The 16,864-nt window shown below is 39.5% G+C and overlaps 1 protein-coding gene across 1 annotated transcript; it reads left to right on the top strand.

Moving 5' to 3' along the window:
* Window positions 1–10,042: 10,042 nt before the first annotated feature.
* Window positions 10,043–14,251, top strand: sfrp2 (secreted frizzled-related protein 2). The gene is made up of 3 exons (XM_052137329.1): window positions 10,043–10,649; window positions 10,739–10,819; window positions 11,844–14,251. Exons 1-3 carry the CDS (start codon window positions 10,154–10,156, stop codon window positions 12,149–12,151), a joined length of 885 nt encoding a protein of 294 aa, XP_051993289.1. The 5' UTR covers window positions 10,043–10,153; the 3' UTR covers window positions 12,152–14,251.
* The last annotated feature ends 2,613 nt before the right edge of the window (window positions 14,252–16,864 follow it).

Genomic DNA, 16,864 nt, shown 5'->3' with positions numbered 1-16,864 from the left:
ATTTCTTGATTTGTGTCATAGGTACGCATTAAAACATGCAAATATGGCATATCAGTAACGCTATAAAAGCTCTTTTAATCTACAGCACATGGGGCAGGGGTGCCCTCATGGGGGCAGCCATATTAGGATCACATGACAAGCTGAATACTACTTGCGTAATCATATTGGACACTATATATTTAATCCTGGTTTACTGTGCATAGTGAATTTCTGCAGTGGAAATGGTAACCGAAAACTACTGTGTTTGAATGATGCAACATCCAGGCCACTAGGTGTCACTTTGAGCCCATGTGAGTCACCTCGACATACCCTTCGAAGGTTTCGCCATCCACCCAGACAGACCAAAAACTTGATATGCCCACCGGAAAAAGTCCCGGTGATCTGGGTATGAGTGAACATGTGTTGTGTGTACGTTATGTGTTAACCCTGAAATGTAGTTTTATGAATTATAATGTGAAGCTTGTTTATTATCTTTGGTTTGCATTTCAAATATGGCTGTTTTCGAGGAGCTGCACATAGTGTGCCAATCAGTGGGCATTTACATTGAAGTCTTAAAGGGCCAGAAAGCTTTAAAGGGGACCTATTATGCAAAATTAACTTTTACGTGGTGTTTGTACATAAATGTGAGTCGACAGTGTGTGTACACATCCATCCTACAATGTTAAAAGTCTTTCTTATATTTCTATTCATCAAAAACTGTGTTAAAATGAACGCTTTTCGTTTCTGCTCTAAAGTGACGTCGCGTTAGAGTAGGCCACGCCCACGACTGGTTACGGACTCCGCCCTATTATCATAGCTCCTCCCCTGAGTGATCTACACACAGTCCTGGAGCAGATACAGTGAGAAGAATAATGTCTCATAAGTGTTCTGTTGTTGAGTCTTCATGTACTCCCGACATCAGAGACACTGAAGACGATTGGACAAGTTTTGTTATTGAAGGAAATGTGCCCCAAAACATACATTTTTATGTATCTTTATGCATTGTGAATGAGTGTCAGTATAAAGCATGGGTCAGTACCAACTGTTCATGTTCCAGTTTTATATCCTGAAGATGTAAGTATCGCACTTTATATTTTGTGAATGTTTGCTAATCGCCTTTCTGAATGTGCTTGTTAACTGATTCCACAGCTAATGCAGCTAAAGTTAGCATTGTCTCTGATTGTATTCTCGGAGACCAGATATACATATGTATATATTCATACATATATGGCTGAACTCAGGGCTGGACTGGTAGTCTGGCATACCGGGCATTTTCCCGGTGGGCCGATGCACTTTGGGGCCGATCAGGGGCAGACTGGTCATCGGGAGAACCAAGTGGGCCGCGATTTGCATTTAAAGAGACACACACAAAATCAGCGCGTTTTTGATTCCACCCAAAAAGAGGCATTTATATGGTATAATAAATGATCCCTGAACAACATTAATTTAAACAACAGCACAACCAATAAACGAGAATGTAAGTCTATTAACTATGGACTGACCGTATGTTTCCACTGACACGTTGTGAGCGAAGCTGTGCGATCATTTTCAATTCATTCCAATGGAAGTCGACCGCCACGCTCTCGAGGTGGATTGTGGGACTGAGAAATAGATTTATGTTTACAGAAAATCGTGTGTTGATTTAATGACCGCTTTTGATTGAGGATTGAATCATTACTGGATTTGCAAAAGATTGCCAGTTTAGTGACATGAAATCTTATAAACAATTCTAAAATCCTTTAAACAAATTTGACTTTGACCACATCTGCAACAATTATAACATACATTAAAAACAGGTACAATAAGATTAATAAAAATGTAAATCACCTGAGATAAGAGTTTCTTTTGTTTTTATTCTGTCTGTAAAATAGTCTGTACTTATTAGTATTATGATTTATTTTTTATTTTTGCAAAAACTATTAAAAAATGCAGAGTTTGCAGAGTAATTGGATTCTTTGGATCAAGCTGTGCAATGTTGGGGCTAGCACTAACAAGCTTGTTATTCAAAACTACCTTTTCCTTTCTCAGCAGGAGAGAAATACACTGTAAAAATTTTTACATCTAGTTGTATCACGGTGCTTATTTCTCTGAACAAACAAAGACTTGCCAGCTCCCAGCCAGGGCTGGACTGGTATTCTGGCATACCGGGCATTTCCCCGGTGGGTCGATGCACTTTGGAGTCATTCAGGGGTGGACTGGCCATCGGGAGAATTGAGCTCGGCCGTGAAATGTGCTGAATGGGCCGTGATAAGTTAAAACGACCCACCACGTTATGCAGAACGGACCACAAAACGGCGCCGCAATATGCAGAAAAGGACAGTTGCTATGTAACATTGCTCTTCCCAGTCTATCCCTGCTCCCAGCATGCATTGCACAATTAAAAAATAATGAGGTTAGCATTGTAGGCTTATGTTTTCGCTAATCACAGATTTTGTGCTGCTGTTGTTGATTTTGTCATTACTGTTGATTAATAGTTGTGTGGTGATGTTAAGAGTTCGTCTTTTACTTAATGATGTTTGTTGAGTATCACCATTTCTGAGGTTTGTCTGGCAAGTGTTTACATCAATGTACTTTCTAGTCAAACTATTGTGCGTGTAGCCTGTGCTTCTCAAGAAGAGACCATCTAGCAATGCCAAACTTGCATGGTTTACTTCTCAATTAAAGTTAGGTTGATTCATTGAACACAGTGTTGCACACAATGCTCTCTACTGAATCTTTAGACCTAGTCCTCAAGTATCCCCCTGAATGTAAGTATCATTCCCTGGTATTTAAAGAAGGAATAAGCCCCTTGGTTCCATAGAGAGGAAACATACATTCTCTTATTAGCTATGACAGTGGCCTGATCTGTGAATCTCAATCATAAAAAAAGGCATTAGAGATAAACTGAATTTGAAGCAGGCAGAAAGAGAGAGAAACATTGGTTAGAGAGGTACAGATGTAAGGAACTGAACTGCCACAAGCTGGCCCTCATTTTCTCATGGGTGCCTTAATAAGAACCTGCTGTTAGCTATGCTGGCTGAAGGTGAGGGTTATTTCTCAAAACTGGTCCGATGACAGCTTTTAACCCTGCACTGACTCCCACAACTCAATTGGCACTGGTAAATATGCACAGTTCATGCTATCGCTCTTGAAAATAAACACACAAAAATTCTTGTAATAAAAGGAAAAAGAAATAACTATGCAGGAATGTATCAGACACAATTATGCAGTGCACAGCATAGTACACAGTTCATTTGTTACAGATTCAGTCTTGCTGCAGTAACCATGTTTAGAGGTTTGCATGAGCATTAAGTTGAAGCCTAAACATCTTGATATCCGCAGTCTCCTTGGCATGTTCATGAGAGTCGTGTTAAAAAGAGTTGTTGTTTTGGGGAGATACTTTTAAAATGTTCCACAGTCACCAAAAGGTTGATGGGAAACACTACAAAAACAAAATGTAACATGCATCAAAGCATCATCGTCTTGAATGGTAAATGTTCTGCACTTATAGAGCGCCTTTTTAACATTAGCGGTATTCAAAGCGCTTTACACTGTGTCCCATTCACCCATTCACACACCAATGATGGCAGAGCTGCTATGTAAGGCCCTAGCCTGCCATTGGGAGCAATCTGGGGTTCAGTGTCTTGCCCAAGGACACTTCGGCATGTGGAGTCATGTGGGCCGGGAATCGAACCGCCAACACTGGGATTAGCGGCCGACCCGCTCTACCACCTGAGCCAGGATAACTCAGGATTAGGCTTCTTATAGGCTAACTTTTCTGGAGCTCGAAAGATGTGGAACCCCTTGACTTACAGAACATTGTATGGACAAAAACACATCATACATTCTTCAAAATATCTCTGTGCTTGCAGAGGAAATAAAGTCTTACAAATTTATCAGGGGGAGTATGATGACAGAATTTGAGCTATCCCTTTAACAAGGCATGGCGGCCCCTCAGTACACCAGAGCAAACGGGAAAAAACATTGGCTTACTGTTTATCAAGCGCTGAATCTTTGCTTGGTAAAGAACATCCTTTGAATCATAAGTCTCAGTGTAACAGTCACATGAAAACCTCTTTGCGACCTGAACTGTTTCCTTTGATTGGGTTCTCTTTCTAACATTTGTTCAGTCTCTCACAAAGGGAAGCCCCCAAGCGTGACCAATATCCGAAGTGCCAATGACACCCCATCGGTCACAATTTGACAGACCATTTGATGCAGTGAGCGGGGAGTCCCAAGGCGGGTCCCATTCTGGAATTGCGTGTCCTTCACAAACATCTTTTCAAACAAATACCGGTTCAAAATGCTCTCACTCCTCATGTATTCAACAAATGTTTTGAGGCGGCTCTGATTCTGTTAAGAAATTCGGGGATTATAGTGTTCACTTTGGCGAACAACGTCCTTGTGTGCGCGCCATCTCATCTTCGAGGGCAGAACAGTGAGGGCAGTTTGGTCTTCTGCACTAAGTGTGAAGCACATACATTTTCTGGGGCTTTTGACCCCAGTGTTCTTATCTCTGAGACATTTTCTGCATTTCCTCATGAATCATTACATGTTGGTTTTGACAGGCAATACAACAGTGATAGCTTAAAAAATTGGCAAGGGGTAGTTCACTCACGCCAGCTTCACAGCCTGGCAGAGAAGCTGATTGTATGGAGCAGCAGGAACCTCCTTTCTTTTGCATGAAGCATGTCCCAGGAGTGTTGAACACCGGGGCGGACTTGCTATTCAGAAGAAACCCACTGTACAGGGAATGGAGAATCCATCCTCAAGTGGTGGATCTGGCAGAGATTCAGACGGGCTGCCGTAGATCTCTTCGCATCCCTTGAAAATGCGCAATGTCCCTAGTGGGAGATGATGCCCCAATGGGTGTGAATGCATTGGCTCAACCATGGCAAAACGAACTGGTATACGCATTCCCCCTACTGAGCCTCATCGGACGGATGCTGCAGAAGTTGTGGGAGTTCGGTCATTCATTGATTCTGATCGACACTTATTGCCCAATGAAACTGTGGGTGACAGACCGACAGACCGTGCCATTCTTATGTTCAGCGTCGGATGGGATGTGTTTCCTTCAAGACCTTCTGGATAAAGGCAGACCTTTTAAAAGGTATATTTATCCACCATATTGGCGTGTCAGGTGGGGTTAGACTCCTGCACTGTTGGGCAACACCCTCTTATTTGCTGGTTTATGAGAGGTTGGCTTTTCACCCGCTGCCTCACTCCTCCTCTGAGGAGCAGCTTCATTGTTTGTATCCTGTACGACAGTTCGAGCGAGAGAAAATTACGAGCAGCTGTCCTGTATGTATGTGTTTGTGTGTGTGTGTGTGTGTGTGTGTCTTTTTATTGAATTAAATGTTATTTATATTGTTAAGCTGGTTCTCGCCTTCTCCTTTCCCTTTAACCCCCTTACACTGGTGCCGAAACCCGGGAGCGAGGAGGGCTGCCCGTTGTAGAGTCCTCAACACTGTTGTCCACCCAGGGGAGCACCGCTGCCATCCGCCGGGGGACGGAGTAACCCGACTGCCCGGACGCGGGGAATGGCCGCTGTCCATGAGGCGAGAAGGGACGGGACTCCCTGACTGCCAGATAATGCCCGACTGCCAGATAATGATCTGTAATCCTCGTTAATAAATGATACCCTTGTGAAAACTTACCATGGATTTACTATAGTAATATTGTATTAACCATGACTGATAGAGTTAACCGTGGTTTTCTCCATCATTACTGTTGCATCCACATGGTAACTTGGTTTTAGTAATAGTAACCATTTAATAATATCTCTGGTTAATTTTGAGGTTTTATATGTAACTTATACAAACTAATTTTTAAAAGGTAAACAAAGCAGCCTAACAATTTCTCCTATTCCTAATAAGAGCTCATCAAACAGGTGTGTTCCATCTATTACCTAATGGTCCCATGCCCCGCTCCCGATACCATCCAAAATGGAAGGTGATAGAAGAGAGTATGGTCCTATCCTCTAACACCCGAACACATCTCATCTAACCTCCTAACAGGGACTCAAACACACTCCTCAGTTTAAGTATAGACTCATCTCTTCAGCCATACATACATCTAATTAATCTCTCAAATCGTAATGATGCTGCATTAATCAGGTCTGCTGGAACTGAATATGCGTTCGTCCACCGTTGGTCCAGGCCGATGCCCCACTCCCACCATTATGTGTCTCTGAGAGATGACTACTAACTGCTGGTTGTGCCAGCCAGGTGCTTCGCTAATCACAGTCTGCATCATTTCAGTCTACTATGGTGGACTTCACAAAGGATGAACTGCTGTTAACTCCAGTCGTACAGCAATAGATACTTCACTGTCCACTGCCTGCACCTCAGCCTTACACCCCGTCTACACCGGACGCGAGTGGCGCGTTGCGTTGCGTCAAAGGTAATAGAGCCCCGTTATAATACACTGGAACCATCCATTGTGGCTTCCCCAGCTGAGCCTGGTTTCTCCTAAAGATTTTAATCTCCATTAACTAATGTCTTGAGGAGTTTTGGTGTCCTTGCCACAGTCACCCTTGGCTTGCTCTCTGGTGGCCTTAAGACAAATACATTTAAAGACAAATAGTTTTAAGGCATGATTTGCAATGACGTTTTTGAGGACGTCAACTGCTCAATGAGGATTCTTTAACATTTAAGTAAAATGTAAAATACAGAAAAGTGTGTTCGCTGTCCTTTTCTGTATATCGTGGCGCCGTTTCCGTTCTGCATAACGCAGCGGCTCATTTTAGCTTATCGTGGCCCATTCGGCGCATTTCGCGGCTGACCCACCGGCCCTCTTGGATCTCCCGATGGCGAGTCCGCCCCTGATCGGCCCCAAAGTGCGTCAGCCCACTGGGAAAATGCCCGGTATGCCAGATTACCAGTCCAGCCCTGATCATAGACCAAACAATTAAAAATAGCGCAAAAATTGCAATTAATTGGGCATGTCATGTAATTCCTCTGATTAAAAGTTGTAATTGGTTGACAGTCCTAGTTAAAACAATTAAAGCTGCTAACTATGTGAGCAAGCACGATAACAGGTGAGGATGCAGTAATTGCATATCTCCTGTTTCTAACCATTTAGCCAAAATAAAGAGACAAATCAGCTGTAAATAAAACATCACTGTCTGTCAAGACCCTGACTGATGCAAACTTTACAAAAACCCCATCTGGTATCTGAGCAATTTTAGGAACCCCTTCGCCTTGGCCTGACATTCATTTTGACAAATAAACACAACAGAAACTAAAAGGGCAAATAGAGGACTCGGGTCTCCAAGAGAGCAACACTTCCTGGTTACCGCGTTGTCTGATTGTCATAAAGACCAAAAGCTATCACTTTAGAGGAAAACCCGCCAACGGGGCCTCTGAACCCATGACCTCTCACAGCTTTAGGGAATTTTCTTTAAGAGAACTTAAAGAGAAATGGTTACGTGTAAACCTGGTGACAAGAGAGATCCAAAGAATCCACTATGCTAATAACATTGCTATGTAAACACACCATATATAAACAATGACAACAGTGTTGCTTGAACACTTAACAGGTCACACATGCTTTGGCTCCCCTTAAAGAATTCTGTGGTTCAGACATGTAGCGCTCCACTGTAAGCTTCCTTTAACTTTAGACAGATGAGGGTAGGGTGGTTGTTTTGGGACAAGAAAGGGTTTGTTTGTGAGACCCACTCTCAGGGGCTTCAATCTGGACCCTACAGAGTGATGAATGATGCAGGACAAACACCTACTGCAGAAAAGAGTTCAGTTTTCACTCAACAGCTCTCTCTCTCTCTCTCTCTCTCTCACTCACTCACGCACGCTCTCTCTCTCACTCACTCTCTCTCTCTCTCTCTATCTATCTCTCTCTCTCTCTCTCTCTCACTCTCTCTCTCTCTCGCTCTCTCTCTCTCTCGCTCTCTCTCTCTCTCTCTCTCCCCCATGATTCTAGGAGTGTAATTCTTATTCTCTCACTCTCACACTCCTTAACATGAAAAATGTTGTCAAGTTTGTATAAACTTATGAACTACTCCACATAATTGTCCTTAATGATGACAGATTACTGTGAGTGTAAATGGGGGTAAAGACCAAAGTATCACTCACCAAAGCATATGCATTATACAGAGAGAAAGTTTTACTGCAGCTCATAAATCAATTAATCAAATAACAAATATGCATGAATAACTTACACATGTTCCTGAAAAATATTGTCATAACATTGTCAATGTGTAATCATCATCATGATCAAGTGGCATGTTAAGCAGAAAGGGATTTTGTTTCTTATGAACAGTAGAAAATCTGCATTAAAGTTTTAACCAGCTTGCAAAAAATGAAGTAAATGGGTGAAACCCCAAATTCAAAAAAGTTGGAACAGTATGACAAACGCTAATAGAAACAAAAAGGAGTGATTTGTCAATTATATTCACCCTTTGCTATATTGACCTTGTGAATTTCATAGTTTTTTTGCTTTTATAAACATTAATTTCAAATCAGATGATTGCAACACACTCCAAAAGAAGTTGGGACAGTCGAGTGTTTACCCCTGTGAAACATCACCATTCCTTCTCCCAACACTTATTAAGCATTTAAGCACTGAAGACACACGTTTGTTAAGTTTAGAAGGTGGAATATTCCCCCATTCATCCATTATTCCGGTCTTCAGCTGCACAATTGTACAGGGTCTTTGTTGCCGTGTTGTGCGCTCTATAATGCGCCACACATTCTCAATTGGAGATGGTCTGGACTGCAGGCGGGACAATCTATCATCTGAACTCTCTGCTTATTCGGCCAGTATGTGGTTTGAAGTTGTCCTGATGAAAAGACGTCCCTGGAAAAGACTGAATAGAAATGTGTACATATCTGTTTGCATTAATGGTGTCTTCACAGATGGGCGAGTGACCCATGCTATGGGCACTGACACGCCCCTGGCGCATACAGACACTGGCTTTTGGACCTGACGCTGATGACAGCTTGGATGGTCCTTTTCCTCTTTTGCTCAGAGAACACGGCGGCTGTGTTTTTAAAAGAATATTTGAAATGTGGGTGAGAGCGAGCCCAGAGACGTGTCGGCAGTGCTTCTGGACAGTGATGATGTACGGCTTCTCCTTTACATAGTAAAGTCTGAACGTGCATCTGTGGATGCAGCGGCGAGAGGTGTTGACTAACACCGGTTTACTAAAGTAATCCCAAACCCATGTTCATGATATCCATTACAGATGCATGACGTTTTTAAGACAGTGACGTCTGAGGGATCAGAGGTCACATGCATTCAGAAGTGGTTTTCGTCTTGCCTTTACACACCGAGATTTGACCAGATTCCTTGAATCGTTTAACTATATCGTGGACTGTAGAGGGTGAAATGCACAAAATTCTATATTTTAGCTTATAATTGAATAAAAGCACCTTTATTAATTCTTCTGTTTTATCTTGTGTATTATTTGAACTGTTAAGTTGTTTAAATCATCGTTTAAGGGCTTTATGGTTTACGTTGTTATATCATCATGGCAACAACATTGTAGCCTGCCATTGATTACAGCCTTACTTAAGAAAGAGTTTTATTATTCTAAAATCAAGTTATAGGCATTCACTTCCAATGTGTAACCCACTTTTTTTTTTTGCAAGAAAAGTCGATTTTTATTTTAAATTTTTTTGCAAGAAAAGTCGATTTTTATTATTTATTTATTTTGCAAGAAAAGTCGATTTTTATTATTTATTTATTTTTGCAAGAAAAGTCGACTTTTATTATTTATTTATTTTTGCAAGAAAAGTCGATTTTTATTATGTTTTTTTTTTTTCAAGAAAAGTAGATTTTTATTATTTATTTGTTTTTTGCAGGAATAGTTTTTTTATTATTATTTTTTTGCAAGAAAAGTATTTTTATTTTTATTTTTATTTTTTTTTTATTTGTTTTATTTTTTTGTGGTAATCAAAATTATGCCACAAATGCTGTTGATTGAGCTTATAGATCTCGAGACATTTCTTTAACACGTGTTTATGTTTCAAAGCGCCTATGGTGTCTCTGCAGTCTAGGTTAAATATGATTTCAGACAGCCTATGAAGGAGGCAAACTTGCGCAGTGGACATCTTTGTGCTTGCTCTCACTCCGCCCAGACTTTTCTATGAGAACAGGTTGGCACACAGAGTACAGAGAATAACGCGCAGCTGAGCTGGCATCATTACACGTTAGTTCTCTCTGCTGAACGCTGAACATGCCAGTATATTTGGCACTGCTGTTTGCGCTTTCCTTGCCCGGATATCTAGATGCGCTTCACGGATTATACCCCTTCGGCCAGCCCGAGCTTTTCCAGAAGAAGAGCAACTGCAAACCCATACCTGCAAACCTGCTCCTGTGTCATGATATCGAGTACACGGACATGCGTCTGCCCAACCTCCTCGGACACGAAACCATAAACGAGGTTCTGCAGCAGGCATCTTCCTGGATCCCTCTGGTGCAGAAGCAGTGCCATCCGGACACCAAGAAGTTTCTCTGCTCGCTCTTCGCTCCGGTGTGTCTGGATGATCTGGACGAACCGATCCAGCCGTGCAGGTCACTGTGTGAGAGCGTGAAGAGCGGCTGCGCTCCGGTGATGGCCGCTTTTGGGTTCCCATGGCCGGACATGCTGGACTGCCAGCGCTTTCCTTTGGATAATGACCTGTGCATACCAACCGGTGGTGGAGATCCTTTAGTGCCCGACACTAAAGAAGGTAGGAAAGTTATTTTTTTTGAAAGTCACTTTTTTTTATTGCAAATTCACACTTTACCTGTACTTCTGTGCTGATCTTTCTTTGGACAGTTCCAAGGGTGTGTGATGCCTGCCAAGAAAAGCCTGAAAATGACCATGAAATAGTGGACAACCTTTGCAAGAATGACTTTGGTAAGTTTATATTTTATGTTTGCTTTAGGCCTCTGAACATATAAGTATTTTTTATGATATATATTTACCATCTCTAAGGCTCAAGTGCCACTTCATCAACACAACACCAAAGATGTGTACTAAAAACGTAATATCATTTAACATTATAACAAAAAATTAACAATATTAATACTGAATTTCTGTCACAGAAATGCACATTTGAAAATAAAGCATTGATTTTGAGTTGGGCAGCAACATGTACTCGCATTAACTACAGAAAAACAGCAAACGTTAAATAACAACTAATTTATCTAGGGCTATGATAACTCTGTTACGTATTAATATTATCCAAAACAATCAATTATTCATTATTTAAAGGTGCACTCAGTAATTTTTACCCCTTTAAAAAAGAAATTAGTTATAATTTTGAAACATATGTATGAAATCATGAGCACTCACATGAGATGAGGACTGTAGCCATATCAGTAACCTTATAAAAGTTGTTTTATACTACATGGGGCAGGGGCGCCCTCATGGGGGCGGCCATTTTAAAATCACATGACCAGCAGAATACTACAGGCTTAATCTCAGTAACCAGCGTGTTATTGGACACTTTCACTCATTGATTAAATTAATCATAGCTGATTGTGAATAGTGAATCTGTTACTAAAAACTGCTGATTTTGAACGATGCTGCATCCACACCACTAGGTGTCGCAGAAAGGGGACATCATTTGGGGTTCAGCCGTATGCTCTGGCCACTCTTGTCCAAATCTCGTATAACGGGGTGTGGCTTAACTTCTCTGGTTAGTTTGATGGAAAGGCTTTGCACTGGCGAAATTGGGGCAAGGACTTCCTGTTCAATAGAAAACAAGGGCGGGGCTCTTGATTAGACACATTTTTCTGTTTTGTTGTTTTTGTCAAACCAAACTTTACCCTCAACACACAGAGTAAAAGTTCAATATCTGGATTGTTCAAAATGAAGATCACTATAACATTGTCCAGTTCTCACCCTAACACAACCTTCAATCTTAATCACATAACAGCTCTAAAGATCAAGGTCAAGGAGATCTCCTACATGAATGGTGACACCAAGATCGTTCCAGAAAGCAAGAGCAAGACCATCTACAAGTTGAATGGTGGCGTCACCGAGCGTGACCTCAGAAAGACAGTGCTTTGGCTGAAAGATGGCCTTCAGTGTGTGTGTGACGAAATGAATGACATCAACGCCGCCTATCTGGTGATGGGCCAGAAGATGGATGGAAATTTGGTTATCACGTCAGTGAAACGCTGGCAAAGGGGTCAACGAGAGTTTAAGAGAATTTCTCGCAGTATTCGCAAGCTTCAGTGCTAGGAATGCTCATCGATTCTTCTAAAACGAAGACCTATAACAAAACCATAGATTGATGTCCTTAATGTCTGTTCTGCCATTACCATTTTAAGAGCTGGCCAGTAGAGCTCATGGTAGAGCGGTCACCCGGGGTAAACCTTAAAAGGTACGAACCATAGATTCGTCACAGTTCCACTTGAGTTTTATTTATTTACTCTACCTGTCAAATTTACCCTGAACACAGATTGCATGCTAGCATAACCCATTCTTCTCCTCTTTCACAGTTAACCGTAGCATCTCAAACCATAATATGTACATGCTTTCCATGGCATATGCTCTTCCTCTGCTGGCATAATTATGAAACAAAGCTCTGTCAATTTTCTGAACGCAAGGTTATCGGTTTATAATTGGAGTATGATAGCAAGTGAATGTCCAAGACTCGCATCATACTCACAGAACACCTACAGAAGACATGAAATTCATTTCTGGTCGGCAGAATCTTTTCCTGAATTCCAACTCTTGAAATGAATTATGAGTCATGAGTCACACACATGTTGATGGTGGAGTGCGTGTCATTGCACAGGTGCTGATCTGTTCAAGGTTAGAGGCAGAGAGAAAACATTTCCAAAGCCATTTCCCCCTGTAACAAATAAGGATAAGAAATATGTTTCTAAGGAATGCATGAGATACATGGTTTCTATTCTGCCAACAGAAAAGAAGTGTGTTTACATAAGTAATAAAAAGTACTTTTATCAGCACAATGAGATAGCTGGCTCTATTCTCAATGTTTTAAAAATGATCCAGTGAAACTAGCCTCTGGAGCATGATCATGTTAAAGGGACAGTGCACCCAAAAATGTAAATTCTCTCATCGTTTATTCACCCTCATGCCATCCCAGATGTGTGTGAATTTCTTTCTTCAGCAGAACACAAGTGAAGATGTTTAGAAAAATATTTCAGCTCTGTAGGTTCATACAATGCAAGTGAATGGTGACCAGAACTTTGAAGCTCCAAAAAGTACACAAGTCATTATTTAAGTAATCCACGAGACTCCAGCGGTTTAATCCATGTCTTCAGATATTATATAATAGGTGTGGGTGAGAAACAGATCAATATTTAAGTCTTAAAAAAAATAATGTATATCGCCCCCTACTGGGCATGGAGAATAATTTCTGTCAAAAAAGGACTTAATAATGATCTTAATAAATAGTGATTCTCACCCACAACTATCATATCTCTTCTGAGGATATTGATTAATCCACTGGAGGATTACTTTTATGCTGCCTTTATGTGCTTTTTGGAGCTTAATTTTTTTGGCACCCATTCACTTGCATTGTATGGACCTACAGAGCTGAAATAATCTTCTATATAGAAAGTCACACACATCTGGGACATCATGAGAGTGAGTAAATGATGAGAAGTTTAATTTTGGGGTGAACTGTCCCTTTAATGTGACTGCTTTAACTTCTACCCTTCTAACTTCTAGATATGATGTTCAGTAGACCTACAAATGCATGTGTTTTTACTCAGTGTCTTTGACTTCTCTCTACATGAGCCTAAATACTGCACTGTTCCTGTGTTCTGCTCTTTGAATTACTATAAGCAATGTTATATTGTTTTTGTTTATTTCCTTCCTGTGTCAGTTGTGATGATAATGTTGTACTAAAGAGGTCTGTTTGTTGTTATGCTCTCAAAATTGTTGTTGTGTACTTATGTTTTTGACCAATGAATACCCAATATTAGAGGAAAGTCACATGCTGGTAAAACCGCAGAGACATACTTTCCCCTGTCTTTACTTTTCTGTCTCAGACTGCCCAGATGTATGAGCAATGCTGATTCAATTGAATTTTATTATGCAGAGATTGGTTAGAAGAAAAATCTAATCTCATAATATCTAAACTTGGTGATACTCTGTAAATATTTAGATAAGATTTTTATTCTTGTACAAAACTTGTAGCATTAGATTTTTTTTTACAGTAACAAAATGTTCCTCATTATATCAGTGTTAAGAGGACCGGTGCTTTTATTAACATCCACTGCCATGTAATGTAACTTGATCACTGATGATTTGGATTACTTTTCTCCAACAATCACACAAAAAAAATAACAGCAAATAAATAACAAAATCACAAGCTGTGTGTCCTTTCTTAATTTGTTATATATAATTTATAACAGTATATAAGTGTATATGTATGTATATATATATAAGTGTATATGTATGTATATATATATAAGTGTATATGTATGTATATATATATGTTTGTATATAAGTATATATGTATGTATATATAAGTGTATATGTATGTATATATATAAGTATATATGTATGTATATATATATATGTTTGTATATAAGTATATATGTATGTATATATAAGTGTATATGTATGTATATATATAAGTATATATGTATGTATATATATATATATATGTTTGTATATAAGTATATATGTATGTATATATAAGTGTATATGTATATATATAAGTGTATATGTATGTATATATATACAGTAAGTGTATATGTATGTATATATGTATATAAGTGTATATGTATGTGTATATATAAGTATATATGTATGTATATATATATATGTATGTATATATAAGTGTATATGTATGTATATATAAGTATATATGTATGTATATATAAGTGTATATGTATGTATATATATAAGTATATATGTATGTATATATATATATGTTTGTATATAAGTATATATGTACGTATATATATATATATATGTTTGTATATGAGTATATATGTATGTATATATATGTTTGTATATAAGTATATATGGATGTATATACAGTGAGGAAAATAAGTATTTGAACACCCTGCTATTTTGCAAGTTCTCCCACTTAGAAATCATGGAGGGGTCTGAAATTGTCATCGTAGGTGCATGTCCACTGTGAGAGACATAATCTAAAAAAAAAATCCAGAAATCACAATATATGATTTTTTTAACTATTTATTTGTATGATACAGCTGCAAATAAGTATTTGAACACCTGTCTATCAGCTAGAATTCTGACCCTCAAAGACCTGTTAGTCTGCCTTTAAAATGTCCACCTCCACTCCATTTATTATCCTAAATTAGATGCACCTGTTTGAGGTCGTTAGCTGCATAAAGACACCTGTCCACCCCATACAATCAGTAAGAATCCAACTACTAACATGGCCAAGACCAAAGAGCTGTCCAAAGACACTAGAGACAAAATTGTACACCTCCACAAGGCTGGAAAGGGCTACGGGGAAATTGCCAAGCAGCTTGGTGAAAAAAGGTCCACTGTTGGAGCAATCATTAGAAAATGGAAGAAGCTAAACATGACTGTCAATCTCCCTCGGACTGGGGCTCCATGCAAGATCTCACCTCGTGGGGTCTCAATGATCCTAAGAAAGGTGAGAAATCAGCCCAGAACTACACGGGAGGAGCTGGTCAATGACCTGAAAAGAGCTGGGACCACCGTTTCCAAGGTTACTGTTGGTAATACACTAAGACGTCATGGTTTGAAATCATGCATGGCACGGAAGGTTCCCCTGCTTAAACCAGCACGTGTCAAGGCCCGTCTTAAGTTTGCCAATGACCATTTGGATGATCCAGAGGAGTCATGGGAGAAAGTCATGTGGTCAGATGAGACCAAAATATAACTTTTTGAATACCAAAGAATACCATCCCAAGAACACCATCCCTACTGTGAAGCATGGGGGTGGTAGCATCATGCTTTGGGGGTGTTTTTCTGCACATGGGACAGGGCGACTGCACTGCATTAAGGATAGGATGACCGGGGCCATGTATTGCGAGATTTTGGGGAACAACCTCCTTCCCTCAGTTAGAGCATTGAAGATGGGTCGAGGCTGGGTCTTCCAACATGACAATGACCCGAAGCACACAGCCAGGATAACCAAGGAGTGGCTCTGTAAGAAGCAAATCAAGGTTCTGGCGTGGCCTAGCCAGTCTCCAGACCTAAACCCAATAGAGAATCTTTGGAGGGAGCTCAAACTCCGTGTTTCTCAGCGACAGCCCTGAAACCTGACTGATCTAGAGAAGATCTGTGTGGAGGAGTGGGCCAAAATCCCTCCTGCAGTGTGTGCAAACGTTTGACCTCTGTAATTGCAAACAAAGGCTACTGTACCAAATATTAACATTGATTTTCTCAGGTGTTCAAATACTTATTTGCAGCTGTATCATACAAATAAATAGTTAAAAAATCATACATTGTGATTTCTGGATTTTTGTTTTTAGATTATGTCTCTCACAGTGGACATGCACCTACGATGACAATTTCAGACCCCTCCATGATTTCTAAGTGGGAGAACTTGCAAAATAGCAGGGTGTTCAAATACTTATTTTCCTCACTGTATATATATATGTTTGTATATACGTGTATATGTATGTATATATGTATATAAGTGTATATGTATGTATATATATAAGTATATATGTATGTATATATATATGTATATATATATAAGTTTATATGTATGTATATATATAAGTATATATGTATGTATATATGTATGTATATATAAGTGTATATGTATGTATATATAAGTATATATGTATGTATGTATATATATATGTTTGTATATAAGTATATATGTATATATAAGTGTATATGTATGTATATATAAGTATATATGTTTGTATATAAGTATATATGTACGTATATATATATATGTTTGTATATAAATATATATGTATGTATATATAAGTGTATATGTATGTATATATATAAGTA

The sequence above is a fragment of the Xyrauchen texanus genome, chromosome 11, assembly GCF_025860055.1.
Source record: "Xyrauchen texanus isolate HMW12.3.18 chromosome 11, RBS_HiC_50CHRs, whole genome shotgun sequence".
Taxonomy (NCBI): domain Eukaryota; kingdom Metazoa; phylum Chordata; class Actinopteri; order Cypriniformes; family Catostomidae; genus Xyrauchen; species Xyrauchen texanus.
The sequence above is the reverse complement of the archived record's forward strand: the minus strand, read 5'-3'. Positions and strand labels throughout refer to the sequence as shown.

Excerpts from the sequence above, each read along its gene's own strand:
- sfrp2 (XM_052137329.1), top strand. The coding sequence starts at position 10,154 with ATGCCAGTATATTTGGCACTGCTGTTTGCGCTTTCCTTGCCCGGATAT. Across the intron at positions 10,650-10,738 it reads AGTGCCCGACACTAAAGAAG|TTCCAAGGGTGTGTGATGCC; the intron begins GTAGGAAAGTTA and ends TTCTTTGGACAG. Across the intron at positions 10,820-11,843 it reads CCTTTGCAAGAATGACTTTG|CTCTAAAGATCAAGGTCAAG; the intron begins GTAAGTTTATAT and ends ATCACATAACAG.